The following is a 19360-nucleotide window of genomic DNA, read 5'->3' as shown; positions in this document are numbered from 1 at the left end:
AGAGATTTTTGAGGAATGCAACCAGTAGGAGCAAAGGTAGAGAGTTGAGCAAACTTAGTATAAATTCAAGGCATAGTAAGTAACCCAATTTGATGGGAAATTTTGAGTCAATGAAGGGATATAACACAATAGGTTATAACTGGATTGTAGAAGGCCTTAAATGTTAGAGTTAGCAGTTTTGACTTTATTAGGTAATGTGCAGTCATGAAAGATTATTTAGCAGCAGAGCAATATGGCGATGTGCTTGCACAATCGTAGTCATTGGGCAAGTATTTTCCTCTGTACCATTTTTCTCAGGGCCTCCTTGGTCTCCCTATTCCGTATGCTATAAATCAGGAGATTAAGAACTGGCAGCAAAAGAGTATAAAACACAGACACAATTTTGGCCCATTCTGATGGATGGTCAGAGCTGGAGCACAAATAAGTAAATATCACTGTTGCATAGAATAGAGTGACCACTGTCAGGTGAGAGGCACACGTGGAGAATGTTTTATACCTACCTTGGGGGCAAGGGATCTTCAGAATAGTGATTAAGATACTGAAATAGGAGCTAATTACTATCAGAAATGTGGTTACTGAGATTACCCCAGAGAAGATTAGGAGCAAAATTTCATTCCTCTGAACATCAGAGCAGGCTAGATGAATGAGCACTGGGGTATCACAGAAGTAATGATTAATGATATTGGGGCCACAGAAGGAAAAACTGAGCAAACTGCCCATATGTGTGAGGGAGGTCACACAGCCAAATACGTAGGAGCCAGCCACCAGGCGCAAGCAGAGGCTGGCCGTCATGGTGACTTGGTAGCGAAGGGGTCTGCAAATGGCCATGTACCGGTCATAGGCCATTGCTGCCAGAAGAAAGCATTCTGTGGTCAGGAACATGCTGAAGAGGGCGAACTGAAGGATGCAGCCGGTATAGGAGATGATTTTTCCCTCGGTTAAGAGATTCACAAGCAACTTTGGGATGCACACAGATGAATAACAGAAATCCAAGAAGGCCAAGTGACCAAGGAAAAAATATTTGGGGGAGTGAAGTTGGGAACTGGTGCCAATTAATAGGATAAGCCACAGGTTTCCTACCACAGTGATCAGATAAATCAGGAAGAAGAGCACAAATAGGGCATGCTGGAGGTGAGGACTTTCTGTAAAGCCCAAGAGGACAAACTCCACTATCCCAGTCACATTCCTCTCGGCCATATGCATCACTTTGAAATGAGGTATCTGCCAAGACAAAAAAGGAAGAGATCAAGGCAAATACACATGGAAATGGATCAGAAGTTGAGTGTTACTACTATTAATTCTTAATGATTACAAAGTGAATTACAATTATATAAAGAGAAGGGATTGAAAAGGACAGAAAGGAGGGAAGAAAGAAGGGAAAATGAAGAAATAAAGGTGGAAGTGAAGGAAGGATGGAGTAAAGGAAAGAAATGGGATTTAAAATGAGGATAATGTAAGTATATAATGTGTGTCAAACTTCAAAGCACTACATGGGGTATCCCAAAATTCTTAGTGTATTTTAGGCTATTAAAGTTTAAAGTGTTGTTGTTCAGTCACGTCCATTTCTTTGTCACCCCATTTGGGATTTTCTTGGCAAAGATACTGGAGTGATTTGCCATGTCCTTCTCCAGCTCATTTTAATAATGAGGAACTGAGGCAAATAGGATTAAGTGACTTGCCCAGGGTCATACAGCTAGTAATAAGTGTCTGAGATAAGATTTAAACTCATGAAGTCTTCCTGATTTCAAGCCCCTGTGCTCTCTATTCATTGAGCCACCTAGCTGCCTGCAGTTTAAATAAACTTTTTTTCATAAGCTTTTGCTCCCTCTCTGTCTCTGTCTCTGGCTTTCTCTATGTCTCTCTCTGTCTGTCTCTCTCTCTTTCTCTCTCTCTCCCCAACTCTGTTTCTCTCTCAGTCCTGATGACCAATTTCTCCATAGCTATCATAAACTACAACTTGTCAGACTAGAGAGAGAGTGCATTCTGGACAGTCCAAGTTTCAAAGGAAGGTACCAAATAGGCAAGTCTTTAAAGTCTAAATATTTCACCTAGCTGTCATGAAGCTGATGCTTCACACTTATTCCAGAGATTGCAGTAATATCTGCTTGTTCCTCCAAGAGCTGGTTTGATCAGTTTGCTGGCACACTTCATCTAGCACTTCATGTATATCCCTAGCAAGTCAAGATCAATCCTCTCAATGAGCCCTATCTGGTGGACCCTGGCCAATGAAGGGGGAATAGGGAAAATGGAAGAAAACATTTGGGTAAGCTCATTCACTGGTGAAAATGAATGTTACAGCTACTTTAGCTATTAAAAATGATAAATATCAAGTGTACTGAAAACCTGTGATTTACCTACATGATAAATTGGTAGCCTGGTAGTAATTTAATTTTAGGCAAGTCCCATGTATTACAGAGAAGCTGCAAAAATACCAGGGGATAATAAAACATGGAAAATACTTGTCAAACTTTGCTATGGGTGCACAAGTGTTTTCCTATATTATATGAGTACAGTTTTCTAGCTGGAACCAATTTTAAAGGTAATTTATTCCAAACCACTGAACTTAAGGTGAAACTGTGGTCAGAGACATCTCTGCACAAAGTTCAACAGATAATACTTAAAAGAGTCAGTATTTAGCCTAGTTCTTGGCACATAGTAGGACTTTAATAAATAAATTTTGATGGAAATTTTCAATTTAGGTTCTCTGGCTCCAAATCCAATATTCTTTCAATTTTTTTCTTCTTTACCATTACACTGCAAAATCAATTGAGTCACTATGGGCATTTCATTCCTCCCCCATATTGGCTAGCAGATAACTAATTTCTGGGTTCTCTTCTACCTCTCACAGTCTCTGGTTCAGTTCTTTCTTCTTTGGTGTCAGAGGGAAACTTCTCATCCTGAACAAGAATCTAGAAATAAGCATACCTCAGTCTTCAGAGACACTTTATGTAGGTATCCTCATTGATTGTTCCCAACATATCTCAACTTCATCCTTCTTTACCCCACTTCTCCATCTCCCTACCACCAGATTTCTGAATAATCTTCAGGGAAGCATAGATTTACATGTTCCCCATTTCTATTTTACCAACTACAGGGTCAAATTTGCCTACATGATAAAGTAGTAGAATTGAGATCTTAAAAGTAGTCAGTCCCATGATCACACTTCTGGAGAAATAAACTGAGTACCAGACAGAATTGCCTCAAATTAAGAAAGCAAAACTTTGTAGCAGTTCTGTGAACATATCCTGAAAAGTCCTAGTTCCCACACCAGCTGTCATTCTACTCCATCAATTGAATTTAATAAAGTCAACATAATGTAAAGATAAAATAGCTGTGAATGTAAAGGAACCAAAACAATTCTTAATGGTACAAGTAAGTCCTGAGAGGCCACAGGGCTTTAGCAACCATCATCAATTCACTTTAATTAGACTGGTATATTTCCCTTTCTATGTGAAAGACTCTGAACCAGGTGCTTGAGCTACAAAGAAAGGAGAAACAATCCATAGGCTCAAGGAACTTCTTTGATAATGGAATCAGCCTGGCAAAGTAATTATGGTGGATTACTTCATGTGTCCAGTGATTTTGATTCCACATTGAAAAAAAAGGTCTTCTGGAAGGACCAACTACAAATAATGATTGTTTTATTGGACCCAAATCAATTTATTGTAATTTGTTCCAATTAATCAATTCTTTAGTTCCTACTGTATGCAAAACCCCTACATAGCACAGAGAATGCAGATATAAAACAATGACACAATCCCTAACTCCTGACATACAGGAACTGCTATTCATTTCGAGGGAGAGAAGATTACATAGAATCATCCACCATGAAGTTGTAAAGGACCACAGAAGCTGTATAATCCAAGCCTTTATTTTATTGATAATAAGGGCTCATCTAGCATTTATCCAACCAGGAGTAGCCAAAGGTAACATATTATCCTTTTCACATCTCTTTCATGATTATGAAACTATTCCTTTTTTTTTTTTTGGCTAAGCAATGGGATTAAGTGACTTGCCCAGGGTCACATAGCTAGGAACTATTCCTTAAAGAACAATGATGTAAATTAGTCAACTAAAAGATAGGGCCCAATAGGGTCAAATATGAGACTTAAAAAAATAACAGCATTTGAGAATCTCAGCTTCACCGAGTGGGGTTGGGAACGATATTCACAGAGAAGGGAGCACCTAAGCTGTACTTTGTAAACATCCATCATGTGAAGGACTTGAGATGCCAGGTTGAGTCACTTTTCTTTGTTCAAAAGGGAACATTTGGTCCACAAAGACTTTGTTAAGGGAGTGGCCCTCTCAGGCCTGTTTCTTAAGATAATTATTTTGGCAGTTATATGGACAATGGATTGTGAGCAGTGAGGGGGAAACTGGAGGCACAGGGGTGTTAGGAGGCTGCTCGCATTGTATAGGTGAAAGGTCAGGACTAATTGAGCTACAGTGTCAACCTGAATTTTAATGAAAGCAATCAATACAACAACATTGATGTCTTAAATTGGGGCAAGTGAGTTTCAGACCAGGGTGCCACACAGCAAATGCTAGAGTACCCGAGGTGGAGGTTTGGAATAGGGTTTATTTAGCATACTAAGGCTGAAAGAATGACCCAGCTGCAGGTGGAAGGGGTTAGGTGTTTCACCTAACTTTCACCAGATGAGTTGTTTTGCATAACAAGCAAAAATCCATAAAGAAAGCTTGGGAATCTAGGAAGGAAAGAGTTTGGAAGATTGCAGAGGTTGGGGTGAATTACATCTGCTAAGCCCCAGGAAACTCATTGACCTAGGAGGAAACATGGACAGGTACAGTCAGTTCTCAGTCAACTCTCTTTGTCAAAAGGTAATTTTGTCGTGGATATAAATGACGGATGTAAGGGAATTTGTGGGTATCACATCACATATTCAAGGGGTGAGATTCTGTTTCTCTCTCTCTCTTTCTCTCTCTTTTTCTTAGCAGAGAGATTGGCACACAGTTGGGCTTCAAATAAAAGTTTTTAGATTGGCTGATTGAAGAGGGAAGAACAGAAACTGACTTCATAGTTTGGGTGTGGGGAGAAGGGTTGTACCATATACAGAAATATGCAAGCTGGGAGGAAGTGATGATGTAAAGGAAAGAAAGTTCAAACATTTAGCCTAAAACATGGACTAGTACTATAAGAAGACAAATCCTGATGGCAGAAAGTGATAAGTGGTGAAACCCAGCTCAGATCCCATAGACTTTATTTTTAGAATCATGCCATGAAGTGGACAGCCTTTTCTGGGTCCTCCATTGGTAGCCATACCATTTCGAGGGGCCGAGAGGAGCTTCCCTGTAGCTGGGTGAATTGCTTATTTGTGGATTTGTAAATGAACAAGGTACAGAGTCACATAGAATGGACATGTACGAGTGTACTGTCATTTGCATTCTGGAGGGAGCATATACTTAATTGAGACAGCAAATTCATAGAATTATTAAGTAAGACATAAAGCTTAGAAGCTCATGTTTATTAGGGCAATGTCTTTCTTTGTTATAGCCACTAAGGAACTTGTCCCTAGTGAGTTTGAAGGAAGAGATAAGACATTTGACTGTATCCAAATATTAACAATAAATAAGTTCTAAACATTTTAGGACATAAAGACATCAACCTCAATCATGCTAATATTCTAATTTAATATTTACTATTATATTTAATGTTAATATTTTCTCTTGTATTTTCGGGCTCCTAAGACTTTTACTAAGGATTATATAAAAACAGTAATAACATGGAGTTCATTAAGCTTAAAAAATATTAGTATGGGAAATCATGCTAAAATGCCTCAATGAAACAATAATATTATTATTAATAATAATATATTTTACCATTTGTATAGTTTTAAAATTTTATTCAAAGAATGTTCGAATTCAATAAGGCCCCCATTCATGCAAAACAACAAATGTATAGACATGTGGAGAAAACCCTATCCCATCCAAATGTCTAACAAGGCAAACTCAAAGAGTTCCAAAAATTTTATTGCAATTTTAAACAAAATTGTATCCTAAGACTTGTTGGAAACTCTATATAATTGACTTGATTTGTGCTTGAAATATTTCTGAATAGACTGACTAATCTCAGATAACCTCTGATAACAAACCCAAGAGAGATATTTATAGCAATTTCGTCCAAACCTGGGACATAGAACACCTACCTGTTGCTGAGACTGAGCCTTCCTTCCTGGTCTCCTTATGTTTAGGTGATGCCTTTGTTTTATATTTGGCACAGAGCTGTTCAGAGATGGAGTCCCCAGTGACTTTCTTAAGTCTAGGGCTTCAGATTAAGCATATGTCAGATAATTAAATTGCCCTTTCAAAGAGCCAGATCTGGATCCGGGAATAGACCTTTACTAACACTCTTGCTGAAACTGTGGTAATTCATGTCTTTTGATCTTTTGTCAGTTTCATAGAAAATTGTTCCATGTTTGCTCATCTCAGAAATCTGAGAATTCTAGAGGGAAAGATCTTTGTCGTTACCAAAGAATACCAGCTGCACGGGAAAACATATGGGGAAAAAAGTAATCATTTCCAGGTGTATTAATGATGTTATGTGATTTTTGGAATTATGTTTTTTTTTAATAATATATTTTTGATTGATGTTGGCAATCTTTGAAAAAAGTAAACATTTAAAGATGAGTGAGTTTTTGCATCTTTAACATCATCATTGTCATCATCTGTAGAGGGCCGATCTTAAGAGTCTGATAAGGGTTTAAGATGCAAGACAGAGTTTGACCTCTGCCCAGATTTTTACCCGAAAGCACTCAATGATTAAGAGGTACGGCTCTCCAATCCCTTCCTGATTAGGAGGTTCCTGAGACATTCCTTCTCTCTCTTTGAACCTTAGATTTACACATTCACTCCTCTGTGCAGGTGGCGCCAAGGCACCTGGGAAAACCTTGGAAAATACAACCCAATCTAGGAACCCTGATATCGAGGAAATTTATGTTGTCATGTCCTCAGCAGATGTTCTGGGGAGTATCTCACAGGCATGACTCTTTGAAGTTAGGCTAGATTTTCTCTATGTATCCTGTACCCTCAGATGAATAAACTGAGTCAGTTCTGCTGCTCCTCCTGGCCCATGTCTCAAGTTTATTTCACGCCTCTCCATTCGGTATACAATCTGGTTGCGGGCAACAATCATCATCATTGTCACATTTCCAGTATAGAGAAATATGTTTGTGGTCACTCACAACCAAAGCACAGGCCAGGAAAGCAGTGACCATTCCTCTTCTTGGATCATGCCACCTTGGAAGAGCTGAGGGCCTGCAGACCCCAGAACTAGCTTGGAAAAAATGTACCTGGTAGGAATGAAAGTCTCTCTTGGAGAAGGGTGGGGGAAGATGAGGATAGATATGCCATTTCTGCCTCCCTTGAAGCCACATACAAATACAGCCCCTCACCCCATGTGATGCCTCTTTTCACTTGGGGTGCCATATCCTTACATGTGGGTACTCTGGTGGTAATGGTATGATTTTTGGTTGCTTATATTTTGTAAACTATTTTGGGATTTGGGGGTAAAATTTTTTTCTAAAAGTTGATATAGGTAAAGCCTATATCAAATTACATTTATTTTTGTTTTATGAAGTTTTCATTCAGGATTTCTTGAAATAAAGCTCTGAAAAAACAGGCTTTAAAAAAAAATAATGGCTTTAAAGGAGTTCATTGATTGTTTGGAGCAGCCCATTGTGTTTCAATTTCCTCTTCATTGGTGGCAAATTCACCCTTTTCATTTTTGATGTTGGTAATTTGGTTTTCTTCTTTCTTTAATCAAATTAACCTAAGGTTTTTTGATTTCCCTACTATAAAACTATGGAGTCAGTTTTATATGAATTATTATAACTTTACAGATTAGGAGTTTGAGGTTCAGAGAGATTAGGTGACATTCCTATGTCCACACAGTTATTAATACTTGAGGCTCAATATACATGCTATTCTTCTGATGTCAAAAGCTGTTAACTTTTTATGCTTCTATGAATTAAACCAGCAAGATCAGTTCCTTGAGCTATTGTAGAATGAATGTCATTTCAATATAATTTTAAAAAATTTATCTTCTCTTCTTCCAAATTAGTATCTGCATTTTTTGAGATGTACTAAATTTTTGAGTTATAAATCTGCCATTTCCTCTTTCAGAACTGAATGGGATGTCCCAGTGAAGACTCCTCAGTGTAATTAAGGTTTGGGATAAGACTGAGTGGGATGAGGGGTCCCGTGTAGACTTCTTAGAAGAATAAATAGAAATTGTATTGTGACTCAAGGTAGGCATAGCAACCTGACAGGCCTAAGTTTCGATTTACTAGAAATCACCTGATTTATGGGAATCCAACCCCAAGTACCCCCCTTTTATGCCATTGTTCCAAGCCTGAGACCCTTGAAACCCACCTTGTATTTTGTTGTCACACCTGTTGGTGTATTTCGGTCATGGTGACCTTGCCACAACAGCACAGCTTCTACCTTGACTGAGCATTTTTAATTGTTTCTTTGACAACACTTCAATAAACTAAGTGGCTAAATACAGATATGTATATAGTTTGTTTTGTTTACTGTTTCTATAGATTGTGAGCCAAACATTGGCTAGTTGGTGGGAGGGGGCTTTACCTGTTAGGGTTATTTAATCTGGCTATTTTGCTTCTGTCTTTGTCTCCCCTCATCAGAGCATCCTGGTGAAGGGACACCCTATTTTTGAGAATGGCAAATAAAAATTAACTTTCTGTTTCTCCTTGAAAAACCTCTGTTTTTTTTAAATTTGAGTAGCATCCCACACAGAGCCTCTACTTCTTTTATTTAAATTTAATTTTAAGGACCTACATGTACACAAATATTTATAGCAGCTCTTTATGTGGTGGCAAAGAATTGGAAATTGAGGGGATGCCCATCAATTGGGGAATGGCTGAACAAGTTGTAGTATATGAGCATAATGAAATATTATTGTTCTATAAGAAATGATGAGCAGACAGACTTCGGAAAAACCTGAAAAGGCCCACATGAACTGATGCTGAATGAAATGAGCAGAACCAGGAGAGCATCATACACAGTAACAGCCACGTTTATGATAACTGATTTTGATAGACTTAGCTCTTCTCAGAAATACAAGGATCCGCGACAACTCCAAAAGACTCAGATGGAAAAGGCTAACCACATCCAGAAAAAGAACCATGGAGTCTAAATGCAGATAGAAACCTATTGTCTGTTCTCCTTTTGTTGTTTTGTTTTATTTCTTCTTTCTTGTGGTTCTTCCAATTAGTTCTAATTCTTCTATACATCATGACTAATGTGAAAATATGCTTAATATGAATATATAGGTAGAGCCTATATCAAATTACACGCCAACTTGGGGAGAGAGGAGGACAGGAAGGGAGAGAAAACATAAAATTCAGAATCTTATAGAAGTGAATGTTGAAAACACAAAAGTAAATAAAAAATACAAAAATAATTTTATTATTTTTAATGAACAAAAATCTATACCCCCACCTGTTCCCTCATTAAAAAAAAATCGAACTATTGTAATAAATATAAATGGTCAAGAAATAAGAATCCCAACATTGGCCATGCACAAATTATATATGCCTATATACAGGTATGCATATATGCAAATATGTAAGTAAATACATGCACATGTCTATGTGAGTCTATGTATATATACATGATTGAAACAATTCGTAGGTGTGTAAACTTGTGTATACATACAAAAATACATATAAGCTTATACATATGTGCATGCATATCTGAGATCTTTGAGTTTATCCAACACTAGGTTACTTTTTTCTTCTTCTGTGTTTTGTTCCTTAACCTATCCCACTAATTGAGTTCTCTCTTTTTTTAAAACAAGTATTAGGGGCAGCTAGGTGGCATAGTGGATAGAGCTCCAACTTTGGAGTAAGGAGGACCTGAGTTCAAATCTTGCCTGAGACACATAACACTTATTAGTTGTGTAACCCTGGGCAAGTCACTTAACCCCATTATCTAGACAAAAACAAAACAAAATAAAAAACAAAAAAACCCCACAAGTACTAAATTGTTTTGGTGATTTTTAAAAGACATATTTCTTTGGAGAGAATATCTATTTTATCTCTCACATTCTGGAATCTTTTATTTTTCAAATTGTTGTATCTTCTTGAAGCATAATTTAAAAAAAATTATATTCTTTCACAGTATGCTAGTGGTCCATAGTTTGTTTGTTTGTTTGTTTTTTGAGGGGATGTTTTTATTCCTTTTTTTCCCCCTTTTGTATTTTTCAATTAATCTCTTAGTTTATATGTTTGTTAATTATGTTTACTTAGAGTTTCCCCTGTTTGACTTTTGATTCATAAGCCTTTACATTCTATTGTATTACTTGTCTCTGGTTTTCCTTTACAGTTTTTGGTCCTTACCTTTCCCACTCTTGCAACTCTTTTATTCATTTATCATATGTTATAGATATTTACATATATTTATTGATTCCTATTGATTATAAACTTTGTGAATGTAGTGTCTTTGTCTTATCTTAAATTTGCCTTTTAGTCACTGCTTCACATTATTTTGTATTTGGCAGGTGTTTAATAAATGTTTATTGAATTGAATAAATTATTATAGGGAAATAAATACTTGATATAATAGAATTGAAGAAATCATGAAGTTTATGTCTAGAAAGAACTCTTGAGATACCAAATTGAATCACTTTAATTTATTGATTTGGAAAATTAGACTCAGATTAATTAAGTGATTTTTCAATTGATGTAAGTTAGAGGAAGAAAATCCATGCTTGAACCTAAATCATCAAACTACAGTTTGAAGGTTCTTGACAACTCACCAGAAATATGTACAAAGTATTGCATAACAAAATGGAATCAGAAACCGTTGATTAGTATAGGTACAGATGACCATTACAACACAAACAAAGCACAACCTCCTCATTTTGTACGTAAAGAAAACGAAGCTCAAAGAGTTTATGGGACTGGCCCTAGGTGACACAATATTTTATAGCCACGTCTTACTAATTAATTTTCCCATTCCTACAGAAGTTTTTGTTAAGATAGTGGTCTTCTGCTATGGAAGCAAAGTCTAAGGTTCCCTGAATTTCACAATCCACATTTGGTGCCTAGGAAGCCATTAATATAATGTATTCCCTATCTAGGGTAAGGATTCTATCAAATATCTCTTGATCTTGGCCACTAATCCACAATGTTTCCTCACTACTCTATGCTATTGTAATACTGAAAGACTCTACCAAATGTGTGTGTGTGTCTGTGTGTGTGTGTGTGTGTGTGTGTGTGTGTGTGTGTATGTATGTATCTCCTCAACTAAATTAAATAGACCACATCTTATACTTTGGATCACAGAAGGAGCTTCCCAGTGTCTGGCAGATCAAACTGAGATTATCATTGAATAAATACTACCTTAACCAAATTCACCAAGGTGAATTCCTGCAACTCACAGAGGCAAGACTGAGGAACAGAAGATTCGCCTGAGAGTTATTGAGAGCTTGACAGCTGTCCTCATCACTCTGGTGTTGGGTGAATCACATAGAAAAGATGAGTTTGGGACCATTCAGTGCTTGGTTCCTTTTGTGAACAGCATAGTGTTAGCCATTAGACTGTAAGCTCCTTGAGGGGAGGGACTGTCTTTCATTTTATTAAGTGTATTCCCAGAGCTTAGCACAGTGCCTGGCACATAGTACATGCTTAACAAATGTTTATTTGATTGGATTGGACTATAAGTACCTCCTCTTCATTAGTTTACATGTCTTAGTTCACACTCCCTTCACCATTCTGTTGTCTTCATTGACCCAGTGAGGATACTTCAGTTACACAATGCCATAGTATTAGCAATTATAAGCCAGTATCCTTACATGTTACATAAGACTGCCAAATCTGGTTTGCCTTCTACTACATCATCCTATAATCATTCATTATCTTCTGTACATTCAGTGTTCCATCCATCCATCCATCATCCAACCATCCCTGTATTTATTTAATTGCATCCATTCACGTGTATGGAAATGATGGCGCTAAGAAAAGGAAATTGAATTTGCAGTCACAGAACCTGAGTTTAAATCCCGTCTCTTGCAGTTATTATCTATTTGACTTTGAAAGAGTCACTTGAACTCTTGTCCCTTGTTTTCTTTAGTATATGAAATTAGAACCCTGTACTGAATGACCTTCATTCCTCATACCAACTTTAGCCCTACAAACCTACAATTTTCTGACAAATCTTTATTGAACATTTAGGTTGGGAAAGAATTATCATAAGACAAAAAGCAAATACAAGAGAGAATTCCTGTTTTCTAGAAGCTTTTAGTATTTGTAGGAAGTCTTATAATTATAGCAAATGATTAATTAGCAGTGTGAGGCAGTGTTGATTATGCTCCAAATGAATGGTGCCATGTACAATGGGCCAAAGAAACTCAGTGGAGGGAGATTGCAGTGAGAGCTATGTTTGTCGTGTCTAGCTCTACATGGGAGATTTGGATAAAGTAGGGAATTAAAGGACAGATTGAAAATACACATGCATGACATCACATGGGCATTTCTGTTTCGTGGTTTTGAAAGGACTTTCATGATCTCTCTTTTTGAAAGTTAGCATAATATATGGAAAATGTCAGTGGAAAGACTTCATGGTATCTAAAGATTTGATTGGAAAAGAGAAAAATACAGCTTTTTTTTTTTTTACTAACTTCTAATTGAAGTTTAGCATTTTCTTCAATTACTTCAAAACATTATTCTAATAAGCAGTTCATGGGTCTTACCAAATTGTCAAAGGACTCCATGACAGAAAAATTTTGGAAAGCTTAGCATAAGGAAGAGGATACTGGAATTAGATTCAATTATCTGGGAGGAAGGGGCAGCTAGGTGGCACAGTGGATAGAGCACTGGCCCTGAAGTCAGGAGGACCTGAGTTCAAATCCAGCCTTAGGCACTTGACACTTACTAGCTGTGTGACCCTGGGCAAGTCACTTAACCCCAATTGCCTAAAAAAAAAAATTATCTGGGAGGCTGATAGGTAGCTCTTTTAGTAGCTACATGGTTTTGGTTAAGTGGCTTCTCTTTCTCAGCCTGTTTCCTCTTTTGTAAAATAAAAGCATTGTACTTGATAATTCTTTGTTTAATTTAATTTTTTTTGAGAGAGTTGCACAATTTTTGTTTATTTTATTTTATTTTTTTTTGGTGAGGCAATTGGGATTAAGAGTCACATAGCTAGTAAGTGTTATGTGTGTGAGGTGTGATTTGAACTTAGGTCCTCCTGACTCCAGGACCAGTGCTTTATCCATTGCACCACCTAGCTGCCCCAGTACTTGATAATTCTAAGTTTTATTATCCCTCTTATTCTTTTGACCCTTATTCTGAAGTCCTATTTAGATTAGGGTCTCTGTTTTCTTTTTATAAATGTTCGTGCAAAGGTCAAAATAATCTTACATCAATTTCATTGGGATGCCCTACTATTAAATCAAAATTTCTTTCTTCATTTAATCTCTGTAAAACCACGTTGCTACAGATTAATCTTTATGTAAGTTGATGCAAGGTTTTATATCAGACAGCTCACTTCAGAGTTAAGGTTCTTGATATACAGTTTCAATAAAAAGAGAAATGTTAATGCATAAGTCAATGGTCAGTATAAAATGTAATACAATGGTACCAGACCAAAAAAAATTGAATATCTAGGCTCTATTCACAATTATTTTAACTGTGCTAATTTTAGAAAGTCATTTAACCCATTTGTAAAATGAAAGGATTGCAATTGATTACCTCTGTGATACACAGAAGACCCAAAATTTATTTTCTATATTCAAAGGTCCCTTCCAGGTCAGACAATCCATTATATTTCTAGAGAACAGTAAATTGATCCTATGTGAATTTTTACAACCCCAAATTTTATTACTTTACATAGATACTGTAATAAAATGGCTAAAAACAAATTATAAAATGTTAGAGCTGCAAGTAACTGGGATTCCATTTTTTTTTAAGAGATAGAGTAGGATAAGAGAATATCTGGGTTCTATTTTTAACTCCACAACTGACTATACACTTTTAAATGAATCACTTTCTCTCTTCTGCTTTCATTTTCTGTTCTGAAAATTTAAAATTACATTGATTTCTACTTGTTGAGCTCTGATGATGTAACAGGTCTGGCATTCTAGATTCCATTTTGCAATGTCTCTACCAGCCCTAAAATCTCATTGCTTGTAATTCTTTGTCTTAAAGAGCTCCACTGTCTGTCACAGTATTTTTGGATGAAAAAGCATTTCTGTGGTAATTTTAACAGAAAGATGGTTTCAATTCTAATGCCCTTTTCATAGTATCCTTGACCTCCTTGTTTCTTAGGCTGTAAATTAATGGGTTCAACATTGGGATTACCATGGTGTAAAACACAGAAGCCACTTTTTCTTGTTCTAGGGAATATTGGGAGCTTGGCTGAATGTAGCTAAAGCTTATGGAGCCATAGAACAAAGTCACAGTTGTCAGGTGGGAAGCACAGGTGGAGAAGGCTTTATGTCTCCCAGCTGCTGAGCGGATCCTGAGGATGGCAATAACAATGAAGAGATAAGAGGTGATTACAGTCAAGAAGGTGATTATGGCGATTACTCCTGAGAATATCAGAAGCAACAATTCATTTCTGGAAGTGTCAGAGCAGGAGAGCTTCAGCAGTGGGGGCAAATCACAGAAGAAATGGCTAATGATATTTGGCCCACAGAAGGATAACCTGACTAAGCCAATTGTATGTGTCAGTGAATTAATCATTCCCCCTATACAAGACCCAATGACCAGCATGGCACACACTCTCTTAGTCATGACCACCATGTAAAGCAGTGGATTAGTAATTGCCACATATCGGTCATATGCCATCACTGCTAGGAAAAATCCCTCAGTGGTAAGAAGGACCACAAATAAAAAATATTGCAGTAAACAAGCAGTGAATGATATGGTTGCCTTCTTCTCAAAGAAATTCACAAGCATTTTTGGTCCAGATACAGAAGAGTAGCAGGCATCGACAAACGAGAGACAAGTGAGGAAAAAGTACATGGGAGTGTGAAGCTTGGGAGTGATTTGAATTAACGTGATCATGCCAAGATTCCCCACCAAAGAAATAACATATATCACCAAGAAAAGCATAAAGAGAAACACTTTCAGTTCTGTACGATCTGTCAGTCCTAAAAGGAGGAACTCTGTGACCACTGTGGAATTCTTCTTGCCCATTCACTTGGTTTATCATGACAATGACTGTGGGGAAGGAAAAAAAAAAGAATACAATTAATTAGAAAAATGACAGCTAAGACACCAAGACTAATTATGACTCTTCAACATAGAGCCATTAGATAAAATATGTTTTTGCACTGAACAATTTTGTAGGCTCTAGACCAAGAAAGTATCTTAGATCTTAGTATCATGAATGCAGATATGGAAGAGATCTAAGGAGCCATCTAGTCCTCATTTTTCACAGAAAAAACTGCTGTCTGGTGAAGTAGAGTAAGTTAGGGAATAGGCATCCACTATATTTTTGAACCTATGTCCTCTCATTTTAGAGACAATTATATTTCTACTGTATCTTTTTTTCCATGATCTCTCCCAGAATAGATGCCTTGTAATACAAACTGATCACGCTATAGATAATCAATTTTAGAACCAAATAGGAGATACTGAAGAACACTGAGGCTATTGGACTAGACAATCTGTATAATATCCTCTAGGTTTCTATGCTGTGATCCTTTCATTTGCTGAAAGGAAAAAAATATATATATGTATATGGTATAAATGGGAATCTAAAATTCGTACCTAGTTATCCTTCTGCTAGATCATGTTGATGTTGCCTCCAAGAAGAGAAAATTATAATCATAATGTGAATATTCCATTAGAGTAGACATTATATGAAGACAAAATTTTAGAGCTGTAAATATCCCTTGTCAAATGCACCCATTTTATAAAGTGGAAGTGATTTGCTCAAGGTTACACAAATAATAAGTAACAATGCAGAGATCTGATCCCAGGGCTTCTGACAAGGTCAATTAAGTTTCATTCAAAGTAAAATTAACAGAATGATAGAAAAGTGTAATGGGCTATCTTTAGAAGTAGTGGATTTCAGTGTTGTTGTTGTTTTTTCAAGAAAATGTTAGATGACATTTTCCAAATATGTTAAATAGGTTAAGTTAGTTTTTGAGGTGCCTTTAAACTCTAAAATTCTATGATAAAAATTAAAAAAAAACTATTATGTGATTTATATGTATATATGTTTGTATGTTTATACTTATTTAAAAATCATGTGTAATATATAATACATATACCCACCCATGCATATGTGCACTTTTATGTGTGCGTATATATATATATATATATATGTATGTATATATATATATATATATATATATATATATATATATATATATATATATATGTATGTATGTATATATACATATTTATACCTATCTATAACTATCTTCATACATGCACATGTATATGGTGTATGGTTTGCAAAGTATTTTACAGATATCATTCCAATTTTCCACTTATAAGAATGCTGGGAAAAAGATTCCATTATCACCCCAATTTTATAGGTGAAAAAGCTAAGCCAGAAAGAGGCTAAATGACTAGCCAAAGGTCATAGAATTAGTAATTCTCTGGAAGCAGATATGAATTCTGATCTTCTAACTTGAGATCACTGTCAGTGTCTCTTGCTGTATGTTTTCTGACCAGATATCCTGGGTTCACCTCATTGTTTGAATTTTCAGTTCCTTTGAGTACCAGGTTTTTCAACCTACTTCAGTAGACAAGTTTTGAGTGCTTCCAAGTCCCTCATCACTACTCTACCAAGTTGTTAACATGTTTATAGTTCTGAAAGGGGAATATCTACAGAAGTTTCTTTTATTTGGGAATGATCAAGCTCTAACCTGAGAGAATGTTAGAATGTGTGAACTGGAAGGACCCTCATTACTCAAATGGATTTGAAAACAAGACATTGTAGCTGGGAGGTACCTTAGAACATTGAATGTAAGATCTAGAGGGGAAAACAACAACAACAAAAAAACCCAAAACTTTAGAAGTTAGAAGTTTAGACCATAGAAAGTTCAAGTTGACAAAGACTTTAGACATCACATAGTCAAAACTGCTTATCTTATAAGTGAAGAAACTGAGGTCCAGGGAGGGGAAATTGCTTGCTAGAAGACCTTAGTAGGAGAACCGAGACTAGATCCCAGTACTCTTAATACCCTCTCCTGTGGTCTTTCCTCTATATCATTTAGGTAGGAAAAGAAAAAAAAGTCATGGGGATAGATAAGTAAAGAAAGAGGAGAATATGTGAAGAGATATAGCTTTATATCAATCTAAGTATTTACTTTATTATCTTATCATTACTTTTTTATAGTTCAGTTTGAAATGAAAACTAGAGAGCCATGACTATTCTAGGGAAAGAACACTGGACTTAAGGGAATGGGGCTTGAGTTCTCAGCTTTGCCACTGAGGATCTGTGTAATAATTACCCTGAGAATCAGATTTCTTATCTTAATAATGAAGGGGTTTTCCTATGTTGCTTTAAAGTTCCCTTCAAATTCTATTGTCTATTACCCTTTGAATTTTATGAGCTTCTCGTAAATAAATAAAATTGTAGCCCAAGGAAAGTATTTGATAGATTCTCCTCTTAATCCTAGGGGATATTTATCCTTTGAATCCACAGTAAAGAAGAATCAGAAAATCACAATAAAAAGGAGTTCAAGATATATGAGAAGAAGATATTTAAGCCATTTCAAGTCTTTCTGATAATTCCACAATATAAGTGATAAGCAACCTTACATACTTAGAGTAGAGACTCACAAGTAAGGGGACATGTGTTATGTTCCAAGGTTGTACAGCTTGAGTTGTTAAGAATGAGTTTGTTTTGTTTATTTCTTTTTTCTCCTTATTATGAGCCCAGATCTCTCTCTCTCTTTCTAATTACAACCCATTTTTCCTAGTTGCAATTTCAAATTTCAAGATGTCTAATATTTCTTTTGTAGGACAATCCTTTAAGTACTCCAAGGATCTACCATATAAATATCAAGTCTTTTCTAATCTAGACATCTCCATTTTTTAAATCTATTTTTTAGAAGAAATGATATTGAGTCCCCTTACCTCCTTAGTCAAGTTTCTCTGAATGGTCTCAAGCTTTTTCCGTGTCATTTCTAAAACATGGTGCAAAGAATGGATCACAAAGTTCTACCATCTTCATAAAGTTCTATCATCCTTGTACCAGACAATATGACTCTATTCATGCTATCAACACATTGAAATAAGATTTGAGAGCATCTTCTTTTTTTTTTGGCTGCGATATCACACCTCTAACACTGACTTTGCTACTCATCAACTTTGCCACCTTTCTGATCTTACTCTATCCTGAGAAACTTCTTTCTGCCTATATTCATTCTATCTTTTCCTTATGAAATTGATATATTGATCCACAGCATTTTACATTTACTTCTACTGAGTGTAATTGATTTAGAATCAATCCCATATATTAGCCTGTCAAGCTCTTTTCTGATCCTAACTGAATCCTGATTTTATCAGTGAATTCTCTACACAACACAGGTTTCTGTGTTGATAATTAGGCTATTTATTTGTTGAAATAAAAAGTTGCTAACAATATCAAGCAGCATATGGCCGTGAACAGATCCCTGAAGTACTCCATTACACAGTTCCTTCAAATATTTATGTTGAAGCATGATTATTTTTAGGAACTGACCATTTAAAGAATTCTTTTTCCTCATAAATACTTCTGAAATTCGTATCTCTCATATTGTTCAGAAGAGTAACAGAAAGCTTTCTCCCTCTTTAACATTTTCTGCTGTTGTGCAATCTCCTGTAAATATGTAGGTCAGTATATCTTTCAAGTTCAACATTTCACTAAACTCTCTATCTGTCAATGAGGCAATGTTAAAGATTAAACCAATATAGAGTGGGAGTTGAACTCATCTTTTTTTTTTTCCCGATATCAAGGTAAGGCTAGTTAAGTAGGTAATTACCTTCATTTTATAAATGAGGACATTGAAAGTCAGACAGGCATCAATTTGTTCCTGGTTTCCAATCCAGTCTTCTATTATCGCCCTCAGTATGTCTCTTTACATATATATCAGCCATAAGCCATGAGCTTGTGTAGACCTTTGTGATCAAGCCAAAGGGATTTCTTGGCCATTTTACAAAATCTGTTTTTTTTTCCTTCCGAGCCTTTATACTTTTCTCAATGCTCTTCATTTTCTTCTCTCCACTTAAAATCCTATCTGTCCCTCAAGGCATAACTGAACACTTGAAGTGGTTTGCCCTCATTATCATCAACATTGTCATTATCAAAAATATCAATTTTTAATAACCTCTTAAGGTATATGGAAACTTTGCATACATTATTACATATGATCCACATA

At 36.1% G+C, this 19360-nt stretch overlaps 2 protein-coding genes across 2 annotated transcripts; both read right to left on the bottom strand.

The window, feature by feature from the left end:
* Positions 1-258: 258 nt before the first annotated feature.
* LOC110199485 (olfactory receptor 5J3-like) lies at positions 259-1197 on the bottom strand. Its single transcript, XM_020974369.1, has one exon. It carries the CDS (start codon positions 1195-1197, stop codon positions 259-261), a length of 939 nt encoding a protein of 312 aa, XP_020830028.1.
* Positions 1198-14237: 13040 nt separating this feature from the next.
* On the bottom strand, positions 14238-15176 carry LOC110199465 (olfactory receptor 5J3-like). The gene has a single exon (XM_020974339.1). It carries the CDS (start codon positions 15174-15176, stop codon positions 14238-14240), a length of 939 nt encoding a protein of 312 aa, XP_020829998.1.
* Positions 15177-19360: the final 4184 nt, after the last annotated feature.

The sequence above is a fragment of the Phascolarctos cinereus genome, unplaced genomic scaffold, assembly GCF_003287225.1.
Source record: "Phascolarctos cinereus isolate Bilbo 61053 unplaced genomic scaffold, phaCin_HiC Scaffold_9;HRSCAF=440, whole genome shotgun sequence".
Lineage (NCBI taxonomy): Eukaryota > Metazoa > Chordata > Mammalia > Diprotodontia > Phascolarctidae > Phascolarctos > Phascolarctos cinereus.
Note: the sequence above shows the minus strand (reverse complement) of the source record. Positions and strands in the feature narration are given on the sequence as shown.

Bases quoted from the DNA above. Each gene is read 5' to 3' on its own strand.
- LOC110199485 (XM_020974369.1), bottom strand. From the start codon at position 1,197: ATGGCCGAGAGGAATGTGACTGGGATAGTGGAGTTTGTCCTCTTGGGC.
- LOC110199465 (XM_020974339.1), bottom strand. From the start codon at position 15,176: ATGGGCAAGAAGAATTCCACAGTGGTCACAGAGTTCCTCCTTTTAGGA.